The sequence below is a fragment of the Sphaerodactylus townsendi genome, linkage group LG11 (assembly GCF_021028975.2).
Source record: "Sphaerodactylus townsendi isolate TG3544 linkage group LG11, MPM_Stown_v2.3, whole genome shotgun sequence".
NCBI classification, from domain to species: domain Eukaryota; kingdom Metazoa; phylum Chordata; class Lepidosauria; order Squamata; family Sphaerodactylidae; genus Sphaerodactylus; species Sphaerodactylus townsendi.
The window spans coordinates 30,752,695-30,774,752 of NC_059435.1; the positions used below are offsets into that span (position 1 = coordinate 30,752,695).

The 22,058-nt window shown below is 39.0% G+C and overlaps 1 protein-coding gene across 4 annotated transcripts in view; it reads right to left on the reverse strand.

The window, feature by feature from the left end:
- ANO10 (anoctamin 10) overlaps positions 1-22,058 on the reverse strand; it is a 72,781-nt gene that overhangs the window by 23,445 nt on the left and 27,278 nt on the right. For all 4 annotated transcript variants that reach the window (XM_048511574.1, XM_048511575.1, XM_048511576.1 and 1 more), the window contains exon 12: positions 4,055-4,171. In XM_048511574.1, coding sequence (XP_048367531.1) covers positions 4,055-4,171 — 117 coding nt within the window. The remainder of the gene's footprint in view (positions 1-4,054; positions 4,172-22,058) is intronic.

Sequence of the window (22,058 nt, forward strand, 5' to 3'; positions counted from 1 at the left end):
TGAGGGGGGCTTATTCAGCATAAAAACTGTGCTGAAAAAGTCAGCTTAAACATGAGTATAGACTGTATATCTTTTAGCAGCATTGATTTGTAACTTTAAGCAGTTACACTGAGGTAGGAATGCATCTCAATCACATAGCTTCAATTCCCCTGACAGTGAGCTCCTTAACTGAAAAATCTAGTGAATTTTCAAACTATGTTATGATTATTGGAAGCGGAACTCTAAAAGGAATATTGGAAGCATTTGGTTTAATGGAACAACTGAAGTTTACCATCGGTTTTGAAATTTTATTTGTTTGGGTATCGCTTTTAAGACATTATTGAGGCTACAAGATTCCTAAACGAATAATCACATTTTCTTTTACGCAGGAATATGTTCCATTGCGATTTTGAGGTAATGGGCCATGAAACATGTTTGGTCCTTTGTTTTATTCTAACACAAGAAATGTTTTATATATTTTATTAACTTTGAGACATTGCTCTTTAATAACATACATTATTAAACTTTTTATATCCTTGCTTTTTAGAAGTAGATTAATTTACACCCATTTTTCTCAACACAGTGGGGAGACAGCTACGCTGTCTTGAATAATTCAGGCATAGTCACCACTCAATCAGACTGGTCTTATCATACCATTCCCAGTCTTTGGCAGAACTGCCTTTTCACTGTCTGATCCTATCATACTATCTGGGTGAAGCATGGCTACCGGCTCCCTTTCTTTCAATGGATTTGGGTAAAACCACTGTTGGAAGATATGGGAGCACTAATGCCATCCATCTTGCACAACTCACCTCAGATACCTGATGAATATACAGATGGCTCTTGGGGTTACCCAACTGCATATCCCAAATGTTTGGACATTGAACCATAGCCTGAATTATCACTCTACAGTAGTTCATTTCAGCTGTTCATACAAGGTAATGGTTTCTTAAAAGACACATTCTCTTAGCCAGTTTACATAAATGTGATTTAATGTAAATGATAAAGAAGAGCTATGTGTCCTAACAAATGGATGCCCTTTGGAAGACCTTGGATAGCATGATGATGTCCCTGCTGCAATCGAGCACAAATATCGGATTAGTCTGCATCACAGAGTGGTTATACAAGATTATAAAACATACATGGTGCACTATAATGGCAAATGGCAATAGTTCTGATACTATTCAGAACTAGTCAGCATACTAACATCTCCATAAACTCTGGTGGAAAAGATCTAATAAAAGTTATCCAGTCTCTCATTAAACCCAGGCAGTCCTCGCTAATTTCCTCATTGCAGAACGGGCAGACCCAGCATATTCAGTAACACTGCCAGCCCTTTCTACCTGCCACCCGGGGCAGTTGCTTCCTCTTACCCCCACCATATCCAGCCCTGAACATATAAATGACTGATATATTAATCCTCAGAAAACACACACAGGAGCTTCTAATTGTTATTTAAAGTGAGCACAGCAAAGTCTAAATGTTATCTTCTAAAAGCATTTATAGAACTTTAAAAATCAGAACTGTCAAACTTAATCCAAATGTGATTTTAATACTTTTAATGGATGCTAATTTTTACCAATGCACATCTGGAAAAATAAGGAGAATGTTTCCAGTTTCCATACAAACCCATGCAGATGGCAGTATATATTTTGAAGAGGTTATGAAGGTAAAGATGTAATAACTTTGTGGGGTGAAAAATTAATACATTTAAGGTGCTATTTTTTTAAAAAAAATAGGCATGGTGTTTGTGCATGTCCAGATGAATGGAACAATCCTTTTATTTTACTACATTATCTGAAAGTTCAAATGAACAAATAAATAATATGGAAGCAAACAAGAATAAGTGCAAAGATTTTAAAAATGATAACAATAGTTACTAGCAATTATTACAATAAGGGCTTTTCCCTCTGCCCAGAGATGTGAACTAGGAAAAGGGAGACACTTCCAAGTTAGGTCAGTTTACTGTGTACATGGGGACTGGATCCAGAAAGAGCCAGGCTCAGTTTACACTGAAATTACACAAGAAGTTTAAAAGCCAGGCATGAGAAGCTTAGAAAATACAATTGTAATAAACTTCACAGATCAAAGAAAAAATCCTTGTCTACAGAAAGTAGATATAGACTAGAGAGGATTAAGTAGACAGCAGCTGGCAAATGTTTTATACTCTAAGCCTAAGGTGGCTATAGTAACTTGTATTTAAGGTCTCAGTGGATGACCTAGTTTTTCCTGTCTTAAAAATATATATAAATGCAGAGAAAAGGAACAGCCTTACTATATTTACAATCCTGCTCTTTGTAATATTATGCAAAGCCACTGTCTAGCCATGGTTTCTTTCAAACAGAAGCATCTTTAAAAGGCAACATTCAGCAGCAGCACCTTACATTCAACCTTTATAAGAATTCTGTGCGGCACTTATTGTGGAAGACATTCTTGATCTAGGCAGAAACACACACTAAGAATTGGAGCACTACTGTCTCAAAAGGAACTTTTGACATGGAACTCACATTTAAGGCATAGCATCAAGTAATACAATCACTATTATATTTTCAAACAGCTTCAAGATTAAGTCAAGAGATGGGCAGCCCAATCCACAGCCTGGGTGGCAGGGACAGCACTGCTGCTGCACTGCCTTGCTGCTTCCCGGAGGCTTTTCAGAGGTACAGAGAGGCAAAAAACCAAAACAAAACTTATGTCATGAGCTAGCCCCTAGGTACCAGGACACAGAGGACTGTGAGGCAGAACCTGAGGACAGTGCAGCCAGAGTTGGCTGCTCCTGAGAAAGACTAGGCAGCACAGCCAACACCCAATCAATCCCTACCTGATGACATAAAGGTGGAGAAGCCTGCAGATCCTCCTAAGGAACCTAGTGATCAGCCAGCTGGGCATAGGAGGCAGAAGCAGAGGATGCTACTGCAGAAGCACAGAAGGAGTGCTTGTTTGGCAGCAAGGTATGGAAGTTTAGAAGTCTCTGCATCTGATGAGGACTAACTCCTCGCAGAATCAAAGTCCCCTGAACAAGGTTCTCTATATAAGTCTTGCTGTGTGCTTGCTTCTGCCTGGGTGCAACAAGTGTGTTATCTGTCACCGCTGTGTGCCTGCTCCTCGGTTCCCCTTGACCTATTGGACTTTGACCTGACTACACCTTGCCTGCCTTGCCCTGCCTGCTGACAGCACAACCTACTCACCACAGGACAGCCCTCTATTAGGTTACATGGACTTACACCACCCAAAAGGGTTGTGTGAAGTTGGAGCCCTGGGCTACAGTGTAACTGGAGGAGATGACTGAGTGGAAGCCAAATAATGCTAGCTCCTCTCCTCTGGAATGCCCCTGCTACGCCAGCAGCATCCCAAGAGCACTGACGGGTGCTCAGAACAGCATCCAGGTGTCTCAGAGGGCTACAGTGGCCATCCACCAACATATTTGCCCCTCCAGCAGGGTAAGTGCACTGGGTAGGGTAGATCCATGGGCACAGCCCTTCACTGCCTCCAGGAGTTGCTTCAGTGCCCCCTCTTCATCTGGATTGGGCTGTAAGTCAGCAAGAAGTGGAAAAGTGGTGGAAAAACACCTATACTAGAAAGCTTTGGAAATCTGTTCTGTAGCTGGCTTCTGCACACGCAAGTCCAATGTGGGACTGCACAGAAGCCACAAAGATGAAAATAAATACCACATACCAAGCTATTATGTTAAGTAATAGTCCACAAAACTTGAAAAATGACAGAGACAAAAAACACACATGATGCAAAAGCTTCTCAAAACATAGCAAGCTGCTCTAACTAGAGCTCTGGTGGTGTATATGCGAACAATTCTGATAGTTTCTACCAGATTTCACCACTATGCAGAGGTATACATTTAGAATGCCATTTATCAGCATTTAGGCTTCAGCTTGTAAATAAGTGAACAACCTAGTTCAAGAGGCCAACCTAAAGCACCCCTCCCCTAAGTGCTCCTAGGTAATCCAATCAACCCCCAGGGGGCAGAACCACTTTGGGAACCACTGGCCTAGAAGATTTTAAGTGATACTGAGCATATGTGTGTGGCCCAGAATTAAAATGAAGTATTAGTAATCCTTACCTGCTGTTTGAGTGCCTCCAGTGATTCAAATTCCAGCCTTCCCAATTTTATCCGAATATCTTGTGGCTTATCAGGAATTGCAAATGCCATAAGAAATTTTATCGCCAGGATTAAATGCTAAAAAAGGATTAAAATATTCAGTTAGGAGTTCTGAATCATACACACATTTGTCTGCAGTAGTTATCATTTTTTACCTTTTAACCACAATTTATAACAGCAAATAAACAGTATTATTAGTCTTCACAAGTAATGAACCCTCCTTCTGTACTATTCTAGTTGGTCATGTAGAAAGTACCAATAAAAAGGGAAAAACCCATAGCTGAGGAACCCTCTGTGTTAGTAGACTATACTATCTACCATGTGGGGATTAAAAGCTTGCAAAGACAACTGGAGAAGACATAATGCATATATTTGTAAATTATGTACTGCATTGTCACTGTGTTATACTAGAAGCTTAGGCCATTTCTGCACGGCCCCCTCGCGCCCCCACGCCGGCAGGAGTTCCGTCGGCGTGGGGGCTCTGCGCCCTCCCCCGCCCCACTTACTGTGTCTCCCTCGTCGCCTGCGGGGCGTCGCAGCCCCGCCCACGCTGCCCTCCGACCCCTGGAGGTCGGAGAACAGTGTCGGACTCTGCCCGACGCCCATCAACGCCAGGAGACAATGAAATGGTGAGGCGTCTTCCGGTAGCGGTTAAATGGCCACAAGAAGGCGATCCTCTAACAACAACCCTTTAAAGGGTTGTTGTTTAGAACGGCAGCCCTGGGGGAAGGGAGAGCGTCCAGGTAAGCGCTGCTGCGTTGCAGCAGCGGCGGCCTGGGGGCGCCTTTTTTGGCGCCCCCAGGCCGTCGTAAACGGGCTGTGCAGATACGGCCTCAGATAGTTAGAGCAAATTAGCATGTAAAATCTCTTAATACTTCTTTCTGGCTTTGCCTGTAGGTTGTCAAATGATAATTTGCAGTAAGCCACTCACAGCAAAACTATCCTGCCACTGCCCAATCTTGTAAAACCTCTGCCTCTGATTCACTGATCCACAATTTTCAGGTTCCCTAAATTTTCCAGACCTATCCACTTTCTTCCTGCCAATTGTAGATAATTTCTATCCCTCAAACCTGCACAAGGTTTCATTCCATTGTTACTTTTTCCCTGCAACTTCTCCTTTATTTGTCGAATTTTATGAGCCCCCAAACTTTCCTCTGTTGTTTCCAATGGAGGATGAATAGAGCACCCTCTTGGGAGGACCATAAAATTAGACACCTTGACCAAATCTTCACCAAACTTGAGGGTTCCTATAAGGAGAGTCACTTGCAACTATGCTGCAAGTTTGGTGGCTCTACCTCAACCCCTCCCCTCGAGGCCCACAAAGATAAAGAACCTTAAAAAGCTAGGAAAAATCCCCCCAAAACAGGCTTGCCCACAGCTTTGTTTTTTCAGCTCCATTAACATGCTGCCTCTAATTTTCAGCTGAAAAACAATTTTTCAGCCTTCCCCAGTTTTGGCATATTTGAATGCATAAGTCTAAAAAAGACTTTTTTTTAAATTCTCTGCTTCTTTGGCAACCTCCAGTTGGATAACAAGTCAACATGACTGCAGTGCAGCTGTTATTTAGACAATCATCAGCATTTAGGCACCATTCTGTCTAATCCCAAGAATACTGTGATGTTTTCGGTCAGAACAGAGAAATATGTGGACTTTGCTACAAATATAAACCAAGAGGATGGAATTTTATATTCCCCAATAAATGCCTAGTTAACATCACATAGGAGTTTCTATGAGAGCCAGAGTGGCGTAGTGGTTAAAAGGGGTAGACTCTAATCTGGTGAACCAGGTTTGTTTCCCCACTCCTCCACATGAAGTCTGCTGGGTGACCTTGGGCCAGTCACAGTTCTCTCAGAACTCTCTCAGCCCAAGTGGAGACAGACAATGGCAAACCATCTCTGAACCTCTCTTGCTTTGAAAAGTCTATGGGGTTGCCATAAATCAGCTGTAACTTGACAGCACACACACTCACACACAAAGGAGGTTCTGTAAACAATGATCTTAATTTTGAGATTGTGATTATGTTGTTGCTTCTTCAACCATCAGTTTCTTAAAATGCAGTTTTTAGTATTTTTCCCCTACAGACAGTTTCAAGTGGGTAGCGGTGTTGGGCTGCAGCAGAAGAACCAGGTAGGAATCCAAAAGCACATTAGAGACCAACAACATTTCCAGGAAATAAGCTTTCCAGAATCACAGCTCCCTTCATCAGATACTACACTCCTTCCCAAGATTTTGGCAGATACTTTTTTTCTTGTCAAAATGAACTTGTTTTGCATATAACCTAGTTCATTGGTTGCCAAGATCAATTGAACATTGCATTCCTGCAATCATATACTGTAAAAAATCAAATCGCTGTTCTAAATTCCAAGAAGCATTTTTTAAAAGAGACAAGGTTGAGATACACACTGATAGAAAAACACAGCTGCTGCTTTGTTCATGACTACTGGGGGGGGGGGGGGGGTGGGTTTTTTTTTTTGAGGAACAGGCCAGTTCCACTAGCTCTCAAAGCATTTGGCAGAAGTCTACAAAGAGTCTGATATAACTGCAAGGGTAAGAGAGATATTGATATTTCACTTCTTATTTACTTGGCAGATGGCAAAATAGGAGGATATTTTACTGTTGACATGAGAGAGTTGTGCTAATTCCATCCTGTTTTCTTCATATCAAGATATATACTGTGTAAACATCATGTAGAAATGCTCTTGAAAAGCAGTGTATCTTCAGTTCTTGCAATTAAGAATAGTGCTCCGGTTCTGGCAAAGGCTTAGAATATGACACAACACTGATACATGCTATTAAAACGAAGGTTGCCACAGTTTTTATAAAAGAATAACCAAACCACAGAAAATGTTTTTGGCATATGAAGCAGACTCTCAGCTCCTACTGTTTTGATTTCAAAGTCAGATAGGACTAATTCCTGTTGCAATTCTAGTTACCAATTGTGTTTGGTACAAGCAGTTTAAAAAGAAAAAGGGCCTTCACAATCCTTCAGACAGGGCTGTTTACACGATCTAGGAGATAAATTTTATCATGGTATTTACTATTTCAGGCATCTAGACAGGTGGAGCTAAGCCTTCTAAAAATCATTATGACTATTTCTAGTAGGTATTCTATACTGTTGTGTGTATGTTGTGTGTGTGAGGCTAAGAAGATGTTTGGTAGAATGGGAAACTCTGATTAGTGTAAAATGCTGCAGCCTGAATTCTGACTGGAGTAGAACCATATCAAATTCAAATCTTGGCCAATTAACATTGGCTCCCAATCTGTTATCAGGCCCCATTCAAGGTGCTAGTGCTGACTTTTTAAAAACCAACATACCTGAAAGACCGCCTACTTCTTTATGAACCAACCTGACCACTATGCTCATCTTCAGAGGCCCTGATTCAGGAATTCCTGACTTCTGAGATCATCAGCCTGGCAACCTAAGAAAGGCCCTTCTTGGTTGTGCCACCAAAACTCAAGGAGACTCATCTATCTCTTTCTGTTGCCATATCAGGCAGTGGGCGAAGATTCTTTTGTTTTACTTGGCACTTCCTCACTTTCTTGCCTAATGTTTTAATATGTATTTTAGCTCTGCTTTTGTTTTAATGTGTATGTTTCTGTTCATTTGAATAATTTTTAAGATGCAACTTTATTATGTATGCTTAAATTTGTTATCCACCTTGGTAGCCCCTGGTATAAAATGGAGGTATAAACTTTGTCAAATAAATATAACCTCTATAGCCTGCTACAAATATTTGTAATCTGGTTACAAATCAGAAAAAGGTATCAGCTACTTGAAAGGAAAAAGAAGGCTAATTCACAGGAGTGCATTACACAGCCACTCAGAGATACTTAAACCTTTAGACAATGTTTTTTTCTCAAGTTTACATCAATGCATAGCTATGTTCAATGACATACAAGAGAGTAGTAAGTATACTGCTGTAGATTCTTAACAGTAAATTTTGCAACAGAGCAGTCTAGAATGCTGTAAAGTAATGCACCAGATAATACATCTTCATCCTGTCATCCTTAAATGTTTTGGCCCAAACCTTATATTAATTTATGGATGGTGTTTAATAGGAATTAGGACACAGGTTGCCAAAAGTCAAATTAGCTAATGTAGTACTTGATGAAGAGTAAAGCTCTCAAATAAATTTGACATGAAACGCAGACTCAGAAAAATGCTCATGCAATTCAGCTCAACATTGCAATTGATACAATGCATTATGAAGTACCTCTTAACTGACTATCACTATGATACACTGACTACCTTATTTAGAAGATGCTTAGAGAAGACCTAAATTCAAGTAACACCTGAGTCATGAATGGACCAGCCTTACAGTACCAGCCTTACAGTATTACTGTTGACAATATGGGACTTGCTTAGGAGTAAGTACGAAAAGTGTTGCACTGGAAATTGAGGTTGGGGTAGAATTGGAACTTCACAAGACAGCTTTCTCTTCAGCTGAACTTTAGTGTGCAAACCAATTGGCTGTACTGTTGCCTCCTCCGCTAACCCCCCATGTACCATCTAATTGGCTGTTTATGCCGGTCCCCTCCTCCAGAGGGGGGATTAGGAGTTCTCAGGTACCACCTCAAACTGGGCTTTTTGATGCAGATCTTGGAATTTTTAATGTATTTAATTTGAATTTGTGTTAAAACTGTGAATTGGTTTTATCTTGTATTGATTATTTGGGCTTTTATCTGTACACTGCCCAGAGCCCTTCGGGGGTGGGCAGTATACCAAGTTTAATTAATAATAATATTATAATGATAATACTAGCCAACCCAACTCTTGTAAGGATTACTGAGATAATGTGCAAGAAACAATTTCAATGTTAAAAATCACTTCATCATTGGTAAGCTGCAGTTGGACTGTGGCAGTTCTCCACTCCACTTTTTAGAGCCATAGGCTTAAACTAAAGCCCGGCATCTAGGTAGTAGGATCTGCTTTCCTGATTTAATCCATTCACAAGTTCTCTAATAAACTTAAAAACACTTGAACTAAACAGACAAATTGCCCAGGGGAAAAAACCACATTATGCAAATATTCTGTAATTGACACTCTCAACCATTTCTGAATTACTTTACCTTCTAATACCACAATTAGGGCCTGCCATTTTCTTATAGTACCAGTAAACACTAAAATACAATTATCTTTATCCTTCCCCCACAGGGAAAGCTGTAGTTAGGACAGGGAAATTACAATCAGGGAAATAGTGCAGGAAGAACAGGAACTCACACTCCGTTAAAAAAAGTGGTGCCCCCCCCCCCCGCAAAAACACAGCTGCATTTCAAAGAAAAGAAATAGAATGTGGGAATGCATGGACAATATTCATCCTTGAAACTTCATGCAACCACCAGAGCGCCCCATTACTATCCTGAGCAATTCACAGGTTTTTGTTAAAGCTGAACCCAAGGTTGTTTCCTTGGGTTCAGCTTTAACAGAACTGAAAATTATCAAAAAATACTGATACAGCATATCAGGGTTTTTTTTGCCTTTACAATAATTTCCACATCTTTTAAACCCAACCCCCCCCCCCCCCAAATACTGAAAAAAAGTTGATCATCCCCACTTGGAAGACAAAATAAGATCAGAAGGGTGGGTCCCTGGGGGGGGGGGGATGTAAGAACTTTAAGAAAAAGTGCTGTAAAGGACTATACATAAACAGTAGCTGGAACATGCATGAAAAAGAGGTCAGGGCAAATTGTTTTTTATTTTCTAATGTCGGAATTACTCAAGATTTTTATAATTCCTCGCCTTACATTTTGTATGCAACTGTATCTTCTTTTAAACATGCAGGGGAAAACTCAAATATAAAACAAGTTTACTTTACATGTAAATAGGTATTAAAACCATTACTTAAATGAATCTAACTAGTTAACTTACAGTTTGAGCTACGTTATATAATTTGGGGTTTGTTTTTAAACCATGAAAAATCCTAAACAAGGGCAGAAAGAAAAACTATTGATTCTACAAACTATCTTCAGAATAAATATGATTAGTAGTAAAAAAACAGTTATAGAGGAATACCCCTCAACCTTCAATCTCATGTCATCAGTCTGTTCAACAGTTTAAAGGAGTTTCTCAGGAGGCACAGAGCACAAACCAAGCTTCATTTCTAAAATCAGTATGTTGCTACTCTAAATCTAAAAGGGGAAATGGAAAACAACTGAAGAAAACAATATTTTAAAGCATAGTTACTCTAAGAATTCCTTGATTTATACTTTTTAGGAATCTGTGAGACTTGATGCAGGACTTCAATCTTGGCCAGGGTTTACTATCGAACTCCTTAAAATGTCAATATGTGAAACCATAAAAAAGATTAGATTGGTTTTAGTGCCCAAGAGCATTGAACTGAATAAATCTAATATAGCTCAGAAAAAGAGAAGACAGTATAAGTAGTTTTAAATCATATCATTTTTCAACAGATGCTATGCATTCTAAAGCCAAATTACTTAGAAGCTGTCATGGCAGAAATTCAAAAGCTTGGGTTTTTCTGAAAAATTCTAAGGCAAAATAGGGATTCAGCCTATGCAGTACCAACCAACTCCATACAGAACTGAAAACTCTGAAGAATTAAGTAGGGCTAGCAATAAGCCTTTTCTGAGCGGGCCAGAGATGATAACATCTTGCTCCTTGACTTCTGAGTCAGGCTTGTTTACTAGTGTGATATGTTTTGAACCACAAACACTAGTAATGCAATTATGACTGTAGCACTGAGAAAGGGGAGTGCTTCAGCTATTTCTCATAGAATCATAGAGCAGAAAGAGACCACAAGGGCCATCCAGTCCAATCACCTCTTCCTCAGCTGCTTTTCCTCCTGTGGAGGAAAAAAAAATGGGACCTCATATTTTTCTCCTGCAGCTTGGAAGGAAGTGATCAGGTCACATAAATTTGTAGCCATTAAAAGGCAGCATTTAATTTTTTAAAAGTCAGGTAACTTATCATAGGTCTATCAAATCACATTTTTGCTCCTCCAGCAACATACTATAACAAAGTGAGACAAACGCACAAAATAATTTTTAAAAGAGTAAACGACAGAAAAACTAGGGAAGAATTAAAACAATGGATTGGAGTGCTTGGACATGCTAGGGTCACAAGCTTGAGAAGTCATTTGTTTGTTCCAACCAGACCAGATATACAACTAGGGTAACCAGATCTGTAATTAGATCTTTCCAAAATTTGTTCTTTTAGGCTGGTTGATGACTATAACAATAAACTGAAGATCTTTCACAAGATATTGCTGGTTGAAACTGCCCCCTTCCCTTATTTACTAGCTCTAGGTGTGAAGGGAAGACACAACCCTCTCCTCGCCCATCTTTTTTTCCCTTTCCAAGGCTACACCAACCTACAGGATAAGTTTCAACTGGCAAAACTGTCGGCGTTAAAAGATTAAAACCTTTCTCTGTCTATATCATGAACCCAGTCCAACCTAGGCATCCCCCACATAGCTACCGTTCGCTTTTTGAAAATTGATCATGAAACTCTCAGGGTCTTATCTAATTTGAGGTTTTGATTTTTAGGCTGAAAATGTGTCCTGAAATACAAATATAACATTAGTACTGATTGAAGAGAGCAAATGATTATACTTAGGGGACTATACTGTGTGCCTACCACTTGTAAATTGACAAGTCTTTTTGGAAATGCATGCTTGGAACTAAGGCCCCGATGGCCTCCTGAGATTTCCTGATAGGATCAGAAATGTTAAGTAATTCCATTCATGTTCGTTGCTGAAAACCTCCAAAACCTGCTGAGATTAAGGCAGTAACAATTTCCAAGGCCCAACAAGCAGGGCAAGATGAATACTTTGTTTATAATATGTACAATAGCACACTTTGAAGCTTACAGTTTACAGCCGTGACTAAAGGTATTTTTGACATCATTTCCATGTTTTTAATTTGGCTTTAATGTCCTAAAACAACAAGGTCTTAAAAGAAAAACACATTCATTAAAACTAGTTCTTCTCATGCTTTGTGTAACACATCTGTTTTTAAGGGTCAAAAAAGTGTCCTATAGGACTCTTCAGTGTATTATAATTGTGATATTGTGTGCACAAAACAGGCTATTATGGGCCCTTTATAAATGTAGATGATTTTAATTTGTAATAACTACATACAAGTTTTTGATACTTAGCAGTTTTATATTTAGTGGCCCCTTTAACTATTTCTTGACTGTTTAGGTACTTAATTAGGGATAATTGTGTCATTAGACTATAACAATGCTGAGATATGCCAGTCTGCAAGTTTATGGGGTTTTTCAAATTACCCTCCTTTCCATACCACCCAAAGCCCCTTTGGAAGAAGCATGGCCCAAATTTTGCTACTCTGTATCCAGCCACTGCACTGCTCCCTCCCTCCCAAATCTGGATTGAGCCATTAAAGCTGCTTGGTCACAGATGGATTGCATGAGAAACACATGTCTTCTTTCAATATTGGTATCTTCCCATTTTCCCCATAACCTAGATCTGGAAATGAATCAAATGCCACCTTTGAATCCACAAAAACAGTCTAGAGTAATGTTGGGCCCTTTGAAAGATACTTTCAATGAGCTGCTGTAGGGTCAGTCAGTGGTCTAACATCCTGCCCTTAAAATGAAATCCTTCCAATGATATATAACAATTATATTGTTTATTTATAATGTTATATTTGTATATTTTTTCTTCTTCCCAACTCATTTTCACCTAGAAATGAATAACTCTATCAGTGTGATGCAGCTCTTCCTATTGCTGCACTATTTCACCACATTCACATCACCACATTCACATCACTATTTCACCACATTCACATCATTTTACGCATTTTCCATGGTGTCTTCATCATTATTTCTCATGCGCAACTCTCAATCCTAAACTGTATTCTCTCATTCATACACTTGGATTTGTGATTGGCAACAAGGTCTACTTCTGAACTGATTATTGCTTATTCTATCATCTCTGCTGCATCCATTCCTTCCAGCAGGCACTTCATATTTTTTTCCCATGAGTATCTATTTTTTTGACATTTTTGCTTCTCTAGTAAATCTTTAAAGCAAACAGATAGCTAAAGCTACGGGGGCAGAAGCAAAATATTTAGATTTGTGGACATAAGAAATTAGCAGGCATACTCTACTGCAGATTTATATAATTGCTATTGGTTCTATTTGGAAACCAAATATTTTCCACATCTAGCTTTAATAGTTACTATTTTTATTTTTCAAACCCTCAAGCAGTCAGTGTGAATCCTTTTGGTGTTCAGTATCATATTATACAATTCCTTAATTAACAGAATATTTTTATCTCACATTCTCAGCTTTAAAAAGCTCTTGAGGCAGCATACAAAAATTATATAAAACTAGTAAATATACAACTTGTAAATAAACAGTGGCATAAAGTCAACCATAAAATCACAATTTAAAGACTGTAGCATGAAGCCATTGTTTCCATAAGGTGAAGCAGCAGAACCATAAATTTAGACAAGGAAAACAGCAAAATGCTGAAACAAGAAAAATTTAAATCACAGATTACAACTACCAACAAATCATCAAAACAACTGCAAATTAATCCATAAAATAAGATTTTTACCATATATATGCCAAACATATAAAACACATATTACCAAAAAAAGACTTGAAGGAGGGGTTCACAGTCAAAGTATCACCAAAGAAAACCCTCTTTGGGGGATCATTATGTCTGAAGGTGGGGGGGGGGCACAAATTAGGACATGTGTAAAATATCTTATTCATTAAGCATATACATAGGGTAGCAAGTTGGCTTTATCTGCATGTTTTATTATTCCGTTGAAAGGAATAATCACTTCTGATTTTCTACAGTGTTAAGTACCCAATTCCATAATTCCTTCAAGAGATTTTGAATGCTTAAACATTTTCTCTACTGAACATGACATGAAGTTTGCTGTAGAGAAAACGGCTCATTTGTGAAAATAGTGTTTTGACATTCAATTCACACTCTGTATTCACACTCTTACGAAGATTATCTCCAAGTCAGCAATAAAGCATGAAGAGAAAGCACTGATCTCGTTGCAACAGGCAAGGACAGAATTGATGACAATTAGGGGGAAATGTGCATAATACCTAGCATGGTTAAGTCAAATGAACTTCATTAAGGTCACTGTAAAAACACTGTAAAAACAGGAAGAGAAAACGGTGAAGAAAAACCTATTTACTTAATTGTATGAAGTATTGTATACATTCAAGAAAAAAGTGCGCATGGATGAAAAGACCTCGTTCTGTTGGTCTAGTAGCCACACATGTCAAATGCGAAGCAGTCCTATTGTTGCTTTCTTGCTGATGCAAAATGACAGTTGAATGAAAATGAAGCTCCTATTGACTTGGTATGTGAGGAATAAGAAAACAGGTGAAAAGCAATGGATGATTATCAGACAGTTAACATATGAACTGCCACACAGAAAAAATAAAAAACAGAATTGCAATAAGGACAACTTAGAGAAACTAATGTCAACATTTGATTCTATTGTTTCTTTAAAGTAAAAATGTATCATTAACTCTCTGCAGTCTGTTCATGCTTGAAATTCTATTTAGGCTGAATGGTTTACTATGAAATGACTTCTAGTTTCTTTCAGCCACTGAAATTATTTTTCAGGGACAATGCCCAACTCATACTGTACCAAAAGCAAAGAAATTAGACTTTCCAAAATCATGAATCTTGTGATCCATTCAGAGGCAGATTCCGCATGGGCCAAAAACAGGGGTGTGAAAACGGTGTAAACCCTTTTACACCGCTTTCACACAGCTGTTTTTGGTCCATGAGGAATCCGCCAGAAACTCAAACCTAAATAGTGCCATGTATCTAATTTTCAACATTACCACATCTGTGAATACTGAAGCCCATGCATCAGGAGATATGTAGAGAGAAAAGAGATCTTTCTATAAACTTGAAAGAACCTCTAGATTTGCAGAAAAATCCAAAACAGTTTTTAAAATGTGGACTAGGACTAGTAAGTATAATTAAGATAATTAAAAGAAAAGTGAGATCCTGTAGTATTCTATCATGAGATCTCAACTACTGTTTTTGGTGGGGGGAGTGCCAAGCACTAGACACTGGAAAGGGTAGGGAGACGCCAGTAGGGATGAAAGAATGTGACTGACGGAGAACTTTCACAATCAGGCTGGAAACTGGTGGAGAGAGAATTGTAAGAAGAGGTAAACAGTGACCACACAGAATATCAGCCATTTCCAGGAGGGAAGAAAGCAGACACTGTGTGCTGAGTGCCAGTGATGTTTGGGAAAGGGACATGAGCTTTTCACAGGTCCCCCTTTTTATATTTATTATTCAATATGGCCAGAGATTTAAATCCTTAAATCCACAGATTAGGGCCCTGAATAAACAAACCAGATTTTTTTCAAAGCCCCAGAAAAAACAGGTTTGTAGAAAATTTTGATTTTTTAAAAAAATGCAGGTTAATACTCCCCAAAATAATAGAAGCATCCCACGTAGCTTTAAGAAATGAATTTCTTCTGACATCTCAGTGTTCATTCTGAGGGTTGCCTGGCAATCACAACGATACTGCCATCCAGTTTTTGGTTTCCCTCAAGAAAAGGCAGGGGGAAGGGGGACTGGGCCCCCACCAAGGTTAATATGGCCTCTCAGTCAACACCTGCTCAGTTAATGAAACTGCTTCCTTTGTAATTTGAATATAAAAATCATTTAATTAAAAAAAAAATTGTGCTACTCAGCACCTACATGTAGCAGAAAGAAAACCGCAAAGAATGACTAAGGACCCTGATGATGATTTTTCAAATCAACACATTTACTTAATATATCTTTTTTTTCTTCTGTTAATCAGTTTTACACTCTGCACCCAAAAGTAAGCACAAAAATAACTAATCTACAACAGTGATTTGCAAAAAAAAAAAAAAGTTGCTCAAGAACTACTTCATTGGCCTTAAGTCTGGGAAAAATGCTAACCAAGCGGCTTTCAAACAGCAGAATACAAAGCTTTCTTAAAATTAAATGTGACTTGTACATAGTATCATCATTGGAAGCACATTTTGCTTCAGTAGAATAGCTATTGTGATTTTTTCCTTAAACAGCCAGAATGATTATAGTACACTGTCTATAAAAAGACAATAAAAAGACAATACTGGCTTCCCTAGTACACCCCAAAAATCTGTATTAGCTTCTTCATAATTTTCCAATTATGGCAAACAAACAGATTAACATGTTATAACGTGCACGATAATACACTATTGAGGTATTCAATGTTCTAAAATTTATCTTAATATGCAAATATGCTGCTAGTCCTATTGTCAGTATGAAATTGTTTCTGCCCAAATAACTTTTCTGTTTACTTCGATTTTTATTTCTTCATAATTCTCAGTTAATAAAGATACATGGTTCCAAACCAAAAATAGGGTAGAGCAACTTGCAGTTGTCTCTCTAGTACTGCACATGTTTGCAGTGTTCTGTGTAGACTATTAACAGATCAATCCAGAGGCTGTGGTGGCTGGGTGTGACATCACTACCATTCCACCTCCAGAGGGCTTCCAGGCAACATGGCAGCAAAGACACAAAATGTGACGACAGTGGAACCTCGGTTTTCATTGGTAATCTGTCCGAAAAGAATTGATGAAAACTGAAACCGATTAAAACCGAGGCAAACTTTTCCATAGGAATCAATGTAAATCAAATTAATCCGTTCTAGGCACTCCAAAAAACATACCAAAACCACATTTTTGGGAGAATAAACATAGTGTTTCATGCTGAAAACAGTAACAAACAATAGCACTAGGAACAGCTTCAGAGCCAGTGGACCAATGTTGCACCAGAAAGCTGTCCAAAGAGGTCTGTTTCTGACTCCTCTTTAAGATTTGTCTGAAATGGGGCAAGACATTGTCATTAAACAAGTTGCAGACATGGTCTGCAACAGCTTTGTCCAGGTGATTTTTCTCCACAAACCCCTGCACCTTACTGCAAATCAATGAAAACCGAGACAAATTTTTCACTGAAAAAGTCGATGAAAACTGAAACCGATGAAAACCGAAGGCAATGAAAACCGAGGTTCCACTATACTTTACTTTAAACATATATGCTGCATTCCATACTCAGCAGCTTCAGCAACCTGCCATCACATACAGCAGTACAGGAAAAGGCAGAACCATTTAACTGCATCTGAATATCGAAGTGCATTTGGAGTCAGCAGAAACTGGTCACACAAAATGCAGGTATTTAAAAAAGGAACCATCAAGCTTACTAAACACGAAAGGAAAACACATTCAGGCACAAAATAAGAAGACTGAAAGGCATTTGAAAGAGTTATATTCACTCTCCGCCCAAGCACAGCTTTGGCTTTGCATGCCATAACCTATAAAATGCCTTCCTTCAAACTCTTTCAAAAACTACCTTATAATAATTTCCTAAACTTTATACAAATGCTAAAAAATCAGAATGGTTTTGCAAGCTTCATTAGAAAAAGGTGACCTGGATTGCCCAGGCTAGCCAGTCTTGCCTGGGCTTGGAAGCTAAGCTTGGTCAGCCCTGATTAGTATTTGGATGGGAGATCATGAAGAAAGTCCAGGACTGATATGCAGAAGCAGGTAACAGCAAATCATCTCGATATATCTTGTTCTTCAATTTTTTTCAGCTTATTAACCAATGAATCTAATGTAATTTCTCTAGTGATACAAGCACTGAAAGCAAGACATTTGTCGTTACTGACTACACTTTGCCCTTTTTAAGGTAGACACATTCCCATTTGGATCAATAGAAGTTGCAGAGCTTGAAGCATCAATAATTTAAAAGCATGATCAACAATATAAATGTGCGCTACTGAACAAATGAATGCTTGTATAGATCCATTAAAATATTCTACTTAGAATTACATTTGTAAGATTTCAGAGGGAAGAGGAGGTCATGAGGACAGATTTCTTAAATGTAATTTGGCAGCTTCCTAGAAGGGCCTTGGGGCAACAGTGAGGAGCAGAATCATGCAAAATTGCATCCTTCCATTACATTACCTTCATGAGATCAATTTAAAGCAGTGCTTATTAGATCCGGAAACTTAGCAAAATACAACTGCTGTGTGAGGTGAAGGTAAAATTAAAGAAAGAGCCAGGAATTTAGTTCCTCAAAATTTTCCAATGTACTTTTGCAAGCTGCGAGTTCTTCACCCTGTGCTGATAAAAATACTGACTACAATAGGCAGGTAAAGGTACACTAAGGAACACTGTCCTAGATTAAATAACTATACAGGAGAAGGAGGAGGAGTTTGGATTTATATCCCACCTCTATCTCCTGTAAGGAGACTCAAGGTGGTCTACAAGCTCCTTTCTCTTCCTCTCCCCACAACAGACATCTTGTGAGGTAGGTGGGGATGAGTGTGTTCTGAAGAACTGTGACTAACGTCCAAGGTCACCCAGCAGGAATGTAGGAGTGTGGAAACACATCTGATTCACCAGATAAGCCTCTGCCACTCAGGTGGAGGAGAGGGGAATCAAACCCGGTTCTCCAGATTAGAATCCACCTGCTCATAACCACACCACGCTGGCTCTCATGTGAACTGTGTCTCCCAAAAACAACAAGCAGGGCCTTCTGCTTACTTAGCTGCCAAAAGTATATAGAAGATCTGACTCCCTGTGACCTTCACATTTGTGGAAGATTTTAACAGCGGGAGCTTACACCAAGGAGCCTAGAATATTACATCTATGCTGTTAAATTACTTATACTGAGCTCAGATATATGTATAAACAGTTACTAATACCTAGCATACAGAACTCACAAAAACACATATTTGCAAGTGTTGCCAGTTTCTCTTTGTATCAAGCTGGTTGACACGAGGTCTGTGAAATTATCATTTTCATAGTGCAATCCTACACAGAGTTCCTCTCATTTAAGCCCATTTATTTCAATAAGCTTAGAGAAAAATAACTCCGCAGAGGGTTCCACTTTTAATGCGTTCAAGTTTGATCATTATCACTATCCCAAAAAAATTGATGGATGCTTTCCACTTGCTCTGTTTTTCGTTTTTGCAAAAAAAAACAACCCTCTAGTAATACTACCTTCAGATTTTACTAATATTGACTAGCAGCTTGACAATATGCATATCCTCTTCACAAATTTTATAATTGCAATATTTAAAAGTGTTCTAATATGATCATACTCATATTATTCAGTTAAAACTGTATAATCATATGAAGCAAATCTGCAGCAAATTATATGAAGGAGGTGTTAAAATATCTGCCTAGCTCACTTATAGCTAATTGTATGTTCCATGTATAGATTTTTTTAAAATCTGCTTTAAGTACAATATATTTTCTTATTGTTTTCAGAATGAAATTAAAAATTAATTTAGTATTAGTGGAGGACAATACATGACTGCAGTTCATCCAGTCCCGTTTTCCTGGATAATAAATGCTAGCATCTCCAACATATTTTGATAGACTAAAAAAAAACTCCCCTCAAACCTGAATTGGACTACCAGTAACTTTTACAGTCAATAACCCAATTCAAACAACACTGGATTTATGTTATCCTGAGATAATGGACTGACAAGAAGCACTAAAATTTTGGAAGTGTAACACAGCTTTTGTTACATTTTTACAAATGACCACCTTGCTCCTGCCCATTTCTGATGCTGCTCACCTGCCCACCCAATCATTATTCAAACTGCTTCTGCTGCCCTCATTATGCTCTATTGCTGCTGGCTACAAGCTTGCTTGCTTTTTTGCAATGAAGGTGGAAGGGGGGACTCAGGTGGCAGTGAGAACTGCCTCGTTCAATTTGTTCAAAGCTGCAGCAGGGAGCCACAGAGACACTAAGTGAGCACCCCAGACTTTGGCTAGCTAGCCAGTCAGCTCCACCCATCAGAACTGCCTTGCTTGCTTGCTGGTAGAAGGATGGCGGGACTCAGGTGGCAGCGAAGGCTGCCTGGCTGAATTGATTCACTACTGGGGAGTTACAGAGACACTCGGAGTAAGGGCACTGAGGTGGAGGGAGAGAAGGGAGATGTGCCAGGTTAAGAGAAGTACCATGTGCTGCTTGAGAGAGGGTGTCAAACGACCCCCAATCCCCCCTCCAATCAATCCATTGATTTGAGTCTGAGGCATATAAGCAGCGGGGGAGGGGGGGAATTTCACATAGATATGACCCTTATGGAAGAAGATAAACTGAATTGCTCATGGCTTGGTGCCTAGCCTATGTTCTGTTAATAAGGTTCCAATTGGCCATGCTGGCAGGGACTGATGGGGATTGTAGTCCATAACATCTGGAGCGCCAAAGGTTCACCACCACGGCTGTAGGACCTAATATCTCTTACTGAAACTTAACTGTGCCAATCTAAACAGACCTAATCAGAATCGTACTTGCATTTAATCAGTGCAACTTTCTCCTGTGAAAGTGTTTTCAGAATTTCATTGCAGTTCTCAGTTCAGATGACAGTAACCTAATGATTTATATCCAAGATGTGATTCAGTCATATTATTTACGAAAGAGATTCATAAGAATCATGTACACCAAAGATGAAAGGGGAAGAGATCCTAAGATAATGTGCAATGGTGCGGCACAAGACAATATTACCTTGCAGTATTGCCATTCACCGTGCAAGAAACACATCAGGCAAGGACACTGTAATCCATGTCTTAGTTTACAATGTGTGAATCCCTGAAGTGACAAACCCAATCATTAAATAAAAATAGATCAACACTGAGCCAGAAAGGCTTCAAGCCAACGTGGCCTGAATGAGCACAGATGAAGCAGCAGTGACACATGCAAGGCATTTGAATTACAACAAGTGTGCATTTCAGAGTGTCTAGTTCTGAACAGCAACAATACTGTGTGCACAAAAATTCTTCCAAAATAGAAACACTGTTTGGTAAGAAGTATTACAGGGCATGTCATACTTTAAAAATTTGTGCAGCACCAGTACATATCTATAATATACACACACTCTCTAAAAATATAAACAGAGAAAATATTGGTATTGATCCTCCTGGTCAACTTGTCACAATATTCTAATCGCTGAAAATGTTCAAGGTGTGCGTGCATGTTCAGTTCTACAAACAAGCGCGGGAAGATCTGCCACTTTTTAAATCAATGCAACCCAAAGAAACCTGCTACAAATAAAGCGAGAAGGAAAGCAGCACTTGAAGCAGGCCAAGTTTGCACAATGTTAAACTAAGAGCCAGATGTATTGTGAAGAAGTTTGTAAACGTATCAGCAACCAAAACAACTAAAGGAGTCCTCTAAGGAAGCTGGCACCAGCAAACAAGGCATGGGCAGAAAAATAACCCAGCGCAGAATTCTTTACAAATACTCAAGATGGATGAAGCTTGCTAGTTTAACACCAATACTTCTGAGTTCTGCACCAACATCCTAGACCTATTCTCATAAAGAGCAAATAATAATTGGGAAAAAAGGTTTTATAACCTGTCTCCAAACTGGGTAGATTCTAGGTAGGATGCTGTAAAATGTTTCAGGTAATTTCCTGTTACTCCGTTCACCTGTTATTGATCTGATCTGCTCCTTGGCGATTTCCCTCTTGTGAAGAAAGCAGTGTCCATTATTTTGCTTGCCTCAGACAACTATGTTTCCCCATCCCTCTGATAAGAAGACAGATTTCTGCTTCATAAAGGGAGGGGGGGGTTAACATCATAATGGTTCAGGTCTAGTCCAGCTACCACAAGTTAACTGACAAAGGAGTTTCTGCATAAGGAAGCCTGTATAAGTGGAGAGACAAGTCAGTTCATGGCCTGCGTTTACACTAAAACTCATGAAGAAAACAGTCCAAGCTTGGGACAGCAATAGTCCTCATAAAAATAAGCAAAAATTAATCAATGATAGTAAACAGATTTATGATACACAGCGCTTGTAAAAGATGGTCCACTCAGATATTTACTGCTGTTGATATTTAGAATATCAAAATGAGAAGGCAGAGTTCAATGAATACACATGTGCCCTCTAGTGGAAACTGTTTAACCACCTGCTGTATACAGTTCTACAGAGGAATCATTGAGTCTGTCATCTGCACCTCT